This window comes from Sphaeramia orbicularis, chromosome 18 (genome assembly GCF_902148855.1).
Source record: "Sphaeramia orbicularis chromosome 18, fSphaOr1.1, whole genome shotgun sequence".
Taxonomy (NCBI): domain Eukaryota; kingdom Metazoa; phylum Chordata; class Actinopteri; order Kurtiformes; family Apogonidae; genus Sphaeramia; species Sphaeramia orbicularis.
In genome coordinates, this window is record NC_043974.1 from 9,049,881 (window position 1) to 9,059,238 (window position 9,358).

The following is a 9,358-nucleotide window of genomic DNA, read 5'->3' on the forward strand; positions in this document are numbered from 1 at the left end:
CTTCCCCACCCTGTAGTTTGCTATACTATGTTGAGGATAAAGGTTAGTTTTAGACGACATTTAGTCTATATAATGTATATTATTATGGACAGAGGCAGAAAAGACAGGTGTAGATTACTGCACAAAGGGAGAATTTTATTTTCCTTGGTCAGGACATGTACAGTCAGTCCAGCTTGGATTTACAAGGCTGACAATTAATACTGAACAAACAAGAACTCAGACTATGAATTATGAAAGAGCTGCAGCATCTGAAACTGACCACAATGAACATTTGACAGATAAACAGAACCACAGTGCTTCAGTTTCAGCTTCACAGTTTGTCATATCTGTTATGGATTGGGATTGTCTCTGTCAACTCACCATATATTGTTTATTAGTAAGTTTTTAATTTTTTATTTTAATCAATTACTAGAAATTTCAGGTGACCCCATTTGAATTCCAGGCGACCCCACGTGGGGTCCCAACCCCAAGGTTGAAAAACACTGATTTAGAGCTTTATATATGTATATATGTATATATTTATATATTTTTCTTTTTCTGTTGTATTGATAATTTCTTTCCCAAAACTTTTATTTTACTGGAATGGAGTGACTGTAACACCCAATAATTTCTCCCTGAGATTAATAAAGTATTCTGATTCAGATTTGCATGTTAGAATTCTTCATGGCTATTTGTGACTACTTTCATGTTTAGCTTCATTGCTGATAAGTGAAGCCTTAAAAAAATCTCTGTACAACCTTTGTAAAACCTTAAGGAGGTCGCTTGTACAAAACATGTTAAAAGCACAGAGGAATTTACCTAAGATGGTGCGCACCCTGAATAATTTGAATAGCCTTGATAAGGTTTCGGTAAAAGGCACTATAGTGCACCAGCACAGAGCAGAGCAATACGACACCAGTCCTTACATCACAAATCAGACGGTGCCTTCATCACAGGTAAGTTTTATGTTAAGAAAATATGAATAATTTTGATTGATTTAACCTCTTTACATTTGTCTTAAGTATAATCATCTTTGATTTTCATCAACAGAACATGGATAAAGGAAAGCTCTGCATTCTGCTACTGTCAGGTGAGATAGTGCTGAATATCTCCTATGAAAAACACATTTGAGCTCTGTGGATAATAGGCTTTTCTCAAGCTCTGCACCTAAGAACAAAGTTGAGGTACTACTTGTACATGGATATTTGCATTTTATGTAACTTTACATACTTAATGCTTAATACATAACCACAGCCAAATATTGTCCTCTTTATTCCATTACTTTTCCAACAGCTTCAGTCTGACAGTAAAATAAATAAATAAATAAATTCTTTCAAACCCCCTTGAATTAGCTACAAAATACATTATAACAAATATAAAAACAGGGCTGTTTTTCTAATGAAACTCACTTTTTAGAGAGTTTTTGCTATAAATTAAGCCAATTCAAGCGAGTTCAGTATTAAATGTCAATAGCAGTAAAATGTAACATATACTGTACATGAATGCAATAGTAAAATGACCCTGAATGCACCATATGTAACAGGAAAACACTGACAGGGACAATTTCACTGCACAATAACTACATTTTCTTGATGAACGCACATATTTGTATTTCAGTAAGGGTTTGGATGCAAAACTGCTACTTGTTTTGGAGTGTTTTTGGAGTGTGGCATTCATATTTACATTAACCCTTTAACCCCTGAGGTGTCTATGGTAAGCATTCTGAATGTATGATTTATTTTAAATATTCATTCAAATTCAACTGTTTACTCAATAAGAAAAACTTCAAAACATGCTGATAGAATTGACCTTGTGTTTCTTGTGTGTGAGCATGCTCAGTGCACTCCCCGTCACCTGTGTAATGCAGGGCAAAACACAGAGCAGTGAGTGAGATCGACTTGTTCTAAAAATAGATGGTTTGGGCTTCTTCTTCTTTTTTTTTTTTTTTTTACCTGTTTTCCTTATTGTTTTTTGTTTTCACTGTTGTTTGCAGTGTTGACATGATTTTTCGTTTTTTCTTTCTTTCTTTCTTTCTTTCTTTTTTTTTTTTTTACTGTGTTTTTACTGAGTTTTGACTGCTTTTTGGGGTTCAACCAGGTGCCAAAAAGCAGCTGGACTGATTCAGAAAAAAAGAGCCCCAAAAACAAAAACTACTGAGCCCAAATTCAAATACTTGTTATTCAGTATGTTCCAGTTCACAGTTATTGTTCAGCATCCTAAATCTCTTATTGATGTACATTCTGAGTTTCCTCTATTTGTCTTTTTCTGTTATTCCACCCTGTTTTGACACTAAAACACACAGTAAAGCAAAGCTACTGAAGCAAAGGAACACAATAATAACTAGAAGCAATTGGAGAGCCCAGACCCCCCCCCCCACCACCACCACCACCCCACCCCAATCACCACCAAAATTTAATCATTTGTTCCTTGTGCCAGTATCAACATTTCCTGAAATTTTCATCCAAATCCGTTCATAACTTTTTGAGTTATCTTGCGCACAGACAGACAGACAGACAGACCAACGCCAGCAAAACCATAACCTCCTTGGCGGAGGTAATAATAATAATAATTATAATAATAATAATAATAATACATCACACTTATGCAGCATTTTTTTGGACGCTCAAAGACGCTTCAAAAACAAACAAACAAAACAAAACAAGCACATATTCGCAGCAGCTTTTGTGACACTGAAACAGATGCAAATCCACACCTGCACATTTACCTGAAATAACGTCTCAGGGGTTAAAACAATGCATGCATTCTTCTCACACCACTGTATGCACATCATACAAATAAACTTAAACCACACTGAGTTTTATATTCTTACCAGCTTTATCTGCAGGCTTGTGTGGTTTCTCTTCGGCTCTTCCTCGTCGGCACTTCCACTTCATCAAAACCCTAAAAACCTGGAATGAAGCTTTGCATTACTGTCGAGTGAAGTACACGGAGATGGCCACAGTCAATGACGAACAAGACTTGGGGGAACTCGCTTGTCTGGTGTACCCTTGGCATCAACCTGTCCACTTAGGTTTGTACTTGACATGGAGTTGGTCGTTGTCTGAAAATGATGACCACAAAGAAGGTGAACAGAGCTACTCAGCCTGGACAAAAGGTAATCCTGGGCTGGGCCGCTGTACAAGCATAGGACCGTCAGGAGGATGGAACACAACAAGATGCTCCCGAAGTTTGAACTTTTTCTGCTATGATGGTGAGAATGAAATGCATGTTACCTTTTGAAACTGAATATTTGCCATAATCTAAAGACTGGGATAAAATGTTGTACAGTATATTTCTAAATTTCTGTGTGGTAAATCAGTAAACACATACACTTTGATTTAATTCAGCATCCCATTTCCAAACAACTTTTTGTTTCTCCATTAACCCATAAGGACCAAGTGCTACTTTTGTGTCAGTTCCCAGATGAAATTTTTTCTTCATTTTAACCTTTTTGTAAATGATTCATCACCCTTTATTATAATATTATGCTCTGTATTTGTACGTTTTTGGTGATAATGGTTTTTGCTGTATTTAATTGACTGACCATGTAGATGTTCATAAAAGCTTGGAGTAAAGTTAAGGGTTATTACATCATCAGGGGAAAAAACTGAGAAAGCTGAAGACAAAATGACTTTTTCAACAAAATCTGTCTTTAACTGAGCATAAACCAAGTGTCTCCAAACACTGTCATTGGTCCAACTCCATGGGTTTTACTAGTGAATCAATGTTGTAGAAGATAATGGTGTTTTCACATTCACTATGGAGCTTCTGAAAAATGGATCATATCTGATGACCATGAAAAGATGACAAACTGCATTTTACACCAATTATTTACATGTATTCATAAGATTAGTGGATCAACAAGTATTAAACAGTTTAGATCAGTTGATGGTTTGTGTCACCAGCTTTGCACATCCAGAGACTGAAATTTTTGCCCATTCTTCTTTGCTAAACAGCTCAAGTTCAGTCAGATTAGATGGAGAGCGTTTGTGATCGGCAGTTTTAGGATTTTGCTACAGATTCTTGATTGGAAATAGGTCTGGACTTTGACCTGGTCATTCTAACACATGAATATGTTCAGTTTTAAACCATTCCATTGTAGCTCTGGCTTTATGTTTGGGGTCATTGTCCTGCTAGATGGTGAACCTCCGCCCCAGTCTCAAGTCTTTTGCACACTCCAACAGGTTTTCTTCCCAGATTGCCCTGTATTTGGCTCCATCCATCTTCCCATCAACTCTGACCATCTTCCTTGTCCCTGCTGAAGAGAAGCCCCCCCACAGCATGATGCTGCCACCACCATGTTTGACACGGGGGATGGTTTGTTCAGAGTGTTAGTTTTCCGCCACACACACGCATTTTGCATTTATGCCAAAAAGTTCAATTTTGGTCTCAACTGACCAGAGTACCTTCTTCCACATGTTTGCTGTGTCCCCCACATGGCTTCTGGCAAACAGCAAAAGAGACTTCTTGTTTTCTTTAAACAATGGCTTTCTTCTTGCCATTCTTCCATAAAGGCCAGATTTGTGCAGTGCATGACTAATAGTTGTCCTGTGAACAGATTCCCCCACCTGAGCTGTGGATCTGTGCAGTTCGTCCAGAGTCACCATGGGCCTCTTGGCTGCATCTCTGATCAGTGCTCTCCTTGTCTGGGCTGTAAATTTACGTGAATGGCCGTGTCTTGGTAGATTTGCAGTTGTGCCATACTCTTTCCATGTCTGGATGATGGATTGAACAGTGCTCTGTGAGACGTTCAAAGCTTGGGAAATCTTTTTATAGTCTAACCCTGCCTTAAACTTCTCCACAACTTTATCCCTGACCTGTCTGGTGTGTTCTTTTTGGACATCATGATGCTGTTTGCTTCCCAATATTCTCTTAACAAACCTCTGAGGCCATCACAGAACAGCTGTATTTGTACTGAGATTAGATTACACACAGGTGGACTCTATTTAGTCATTTGGTCAACATTTGATCATTCAGCAATCATTCGGCAACTTCTGAAGGCAATTGGTTGCACTCAGAGAAAAGGGGGCTGAATACTTTTGCATGGCACACTTTTCAGTTTTTTATTTGTAAAACAATATTAAAATCATATATTATTTTTTTCTCCTTCACAATTGTGTGCCACTTTGTGTTGGTCTTTCACATAAAATTCCACTAAAATATATTTATGTTTGTGGTCGTAGCGTGACAGAATCACCTTGGAGACCTGAGTTCCTAGGTAAAGACCAAACTGAGGAATCTGGGTGTCATCTTTGACCAGGACATGTCTTTAGAATTCTACTCCAAACACCTAGTCAAAAACTGTTTCTTCCAACTACGCAACATCTCCAAACTCAGATCTATGGTGTCCATAAATGAGCTCGAGATGATCGTTCACCCTTTTGTATCTTCTCGCTTAGATTACTGCAACAGCCTGTTTACATGCTTAAACAAGAAGGAGCTGGCCCGTCTACAGTTTGTCCAGAACTCTGCTGCCAGGCTCCTGACCCACACAAACAGGAGAACCCACATCACTCCCATCCTCAAATCTCTCCACTGGCTCCCTGTTCTATATCGTCTTCATTTCAAAATTCTTGTGCTAACTTTCTGGGCTCTACATGACCAGGCCCCTGCATACATTGCTTCCCTGATCCAGCCCTACAGCTCAACTCATAGCTTGAGGTCTTCAGGACAGCACCTGCTGATGGTTCCACACACCTGTTTTAGCACACGCGGTGACAGGTCTTTTAAAGCTGTGGCACCACATCTATGGAATGACCTGCCTCTACACCTACGGTCCATGGACTCTGTAGAGAGCTTTAAGAAACACCTCAAAACCCTCCTGTTCAAAAAGGCTTTTTAGTCTCCCACCTGACCCAGGGCCACCACAGACTGATTACACTCTATGTATTCATCATAACGTACTCCATGTGTCATCCCCCCCCCCCCAGTCTCTCTATATCTCTATCGCTCTCTCTTTTCTCCTCCTTTACTCTCTCTCTCTCTCTTTAACCCCAACTGGTCAAGGCAGACAGCCATCCTTCAGGAGTCTGGGTCTGCTCGAGGTTTCTGCCTGTTAAAGGGAACTTTTTCCTCGCCACTGTCACCAATCACAAGTGTTTGCTCCTGAAGGATTCTGTTGGGTCTCTGTAAACTTAATTTGATTCTGATTTGAACTGATACAGCACTTTGTGACTCTGTCTGTGAAAAGTGCTCTATAAATAAAATTTACTTACTTACTTACTTACTTACTACTTACTTACAGAATGTGAAAAAGTTCAAGGGGAATGAACACTTTTGCAAGCCACTGTAAAAGTAAATGGATGAACTTTGACCTACTTTTCCCAAATCATAATCATATCTATTCTGGGTCACTGGTAATCTATAAACCCAGTGTGGTATGAATTCAGCCAATAGTTTTGCTGCTACAGTGTTAACAAACAAACAAACAAAGAAAAAAATGAACCAAAAACAATACTACTTGCCTTCCCTTCAGGGGACGGGGTGCTAATTTTGCAGGCTTTTTACTGGAATTTACTATCCACAACTACAGTTAAGAGGAAAAATGTGTGTTTTATTAAATAAACCAAAAGTTTTAAAGTCTGACTCAGTAGGTTAGCAGGCTGTAGTACAGAGTTGTCAAATATGAACATGAAAACGAACAACATAACCTTCTATCTAGATTAGATTAGATTAGATTAGATTAGATTAGATTAGATTAGATCAGATCAGATTAGATTAGATCAGATTAGATTGGAGTAGATTGAATTTTATTGATCCTTTGGGCAGAGCCCCACAAACTGTCACTCAAAATAACACTGCTGTCTTATACTATTCATTTTGTGTCAGCTGATAGTTTACATTACAGGTCTGTTAGGTAAGGTGTTAGCAAAAATGAAATGGAATGTGTTTTCTGTGTGGTTGGTGTTGGCGATAGCTGAACCATAGATCTGTTTTCAATTATCAGAACCGCCATAATTTGGTTTGACTCTCATATCAACAAATGGGGATCAATCATAATAACCCTGCAAATAACTTTAAGCCTTTTTACACCCTTATAAAGTCAAAACTGTTCTGTTATCATAGTCTTTCAACTATTTGGGTCTTCAGAAGAAAAATCAACTCACTTCACTCATCACCAAAGAATTTTGGAAACAAAAATTTTAATGAATAAAAATTCTAATAATGTTGGAGTTGATGGGGCTCTGCTGGTGCACCTCCAAATGTGTACCAAAATAAATGATCTGCAACCTGTTTATGTCATTTGCAGGATATGTCACTGATCTTTCTAAGAGGTTTGTCATGGGAAACGGTTCACTGATGTGGCCTGAAGCCCAGACTTACTGCCGGACTCACCACACAGACCTGGCCAGAATACGAAACCACAATGAAAATTTGAGGCTGCAGGCGATGGCACATGACAGACAGGTCTGGATTGGGATGGCACTGTGGCGTTGGATATGGACCGATGGGAGTGAATCTTCATATATACCTCATTTGAAAGTGCCTCCAAATCAAGTAGAGGGCAATCGTGGTCAGTTTTGGATCAACAACAGCCCTCCTGGGATAACATATGGGAATGGTGCTCAGAAACTGTCCTTCCTTTGCTATAGTGGTAAACAAATTATCTTCATATCACTGATTTATACACTGACATACAGTACAGATCAAATGGCACTGACTTTTCCCGCACTTTGAAGCATGACATTTACATTCACATTACATTCCCAAATGTTACATATTGACAGTGTCTGTGTTTACAGGGATTTAGCCTACAGAGGGCCGGATCTACCAAGATCCCAATTTGCATGTACTAATTCGTCTGCGCAATCTAGAATTTTGCATGGGAGGTTGAATCGTGGTTTGCGGGTGATTTACTAAGATTGTTTGCGCAAATTACAACAGGTACAAAGTCTTGGAGACCGCCCTTTTTAAATGAGGGTTTTACGTGTGCTACTGGAGACAATACGCTGGTAAAACTGCTCTGGGATACAGCAGCACTAATAGTAACAATGACTGAATGATCCAGATGCACGGAAATGTAACGTTGGAGGAATTTTGTCATAAAAGGCATTGCATGACTCATTCATTCACTCATTTTTTATTTTAAAGGTGTGTGTGTGTATGTTGGGGTGGGGGTGGGGGTGGGGGTGGGACTGAATGACTGTCAGGCGCACATAATTTTGTCACACTGTAGCCTAATGTCGGTGCGTATTTTTAATCACAATCAGCAGGAGTGGAAAACAGTCCCGTAAAGTGTGTGTGTGGGTGGATGTGTGTGGGGCACATACATCTCAATTATTTTTTCTTCCGTCACTCCAAAAATGTTCACACAAGGGTGAAAAATGCGTTCTCTGCATCTTGTTTCATCATTTCGATGTCTCCTAACCACTTCCGTGTGTGCAATAACGCATCCAAACAGTTTGCACCTCCTTTTGAGACATGTTAAATATAGACGCAGTTTCTATGAGCAAAATTGCTCTCGTGTTTGATGAATCACTTTGCGTGTGCTAAATTAGTATATTTACATTTTCTCCTCCCACCACATGCACAATTGTGTGTAAATGCCCCATATTGCATATTCATTGCGTCAAACGTATTAACTGGATGTAGACACGCTATTTTGCACCTTTGAAAGATGCAACTGTTAGTGCGCATTGTTAGTAAATCAGTTTGTACATTTTTTTTTGTGTGTGCAATGAGTTTGCACTCATTTTAATACATGCAAACCTTTAGTAGATCCGGCCCAGAGTAGCATTGCTATTCAGTCTCTCATATGAAAGATAATTTACACCTCTGTCCTGAAAAACCTGGAGACCTGAACATCACTGCACTGATTAAAAAAAGTGTGTATGTTATATTTTATTGCTATAGGCATAATGTTGAGACATTAGCACTACAAACATATAACAGTGATATAAAACTTTTCACTTCCTGTTTCCTACACAGCATTGTCAGAAAGGTTGAGAACATTAACCTGTCTGTCAACCTGTCTGTCCGTGTGCAAGATAACTCAAAAAGTTGTGGACGGATTTGGATGAAAATTTTCAGGAAATGTTGGTACTGGCACAAGGAACAAATGATTAAATTTTGGTGGTGATCGGGCGTGGGGGGGCCCAATGACCTGCCTTGGCGGAGATTTGTGCTCTCTGAGTGTTTTTCTAGAAAAGAGAGAATAGAATAGAATAGAATAGAATAGAATTGAAACAATGTAATTCTATTCTATTCTATTTATTACTTCAGTCACTGCTGGGGTTTTTTACAGCACAGCCAATACAGTTTACAATAGAACAGAACAAGGTTATTATCGTTAACGAAAACGAACGAAATGACGAAAACTAAAATTGAAAAAACATTTTCGTTAACTGAAATTAATAAAAACTCTAATTAAAAGAAAAAA

The 9,358-nt window shown here is 38.7% G+C and overlaps 1 protein-coding gene across 1 annotated transcript; it reads left to right on the forward strand.

The window, feature by feature from the left end:
- Nucleotides 1-803: 803 nt before the first annotated feature.
- On the forward strand, nucleotides 804-7,416 carry LOC115438959 (putative C-type lectin domain family 20 member A; the record flags this gene model as incomplete). The annotated part of the gene is made up of 4 exons (XM_030162850.1): nucleotides 804-935; nucleotides 1,030-1,069; nucleotides 2,813-3,190; nucleotides 7,229-7,416. Coding segments are annotated over exons 1-4 (738 nt in total), but the record flags the coding sequence as incomplete, so codon positions are not given.
- Nucleotides 7,417-9,358: the final 1,942 nt, after the last annotated feature.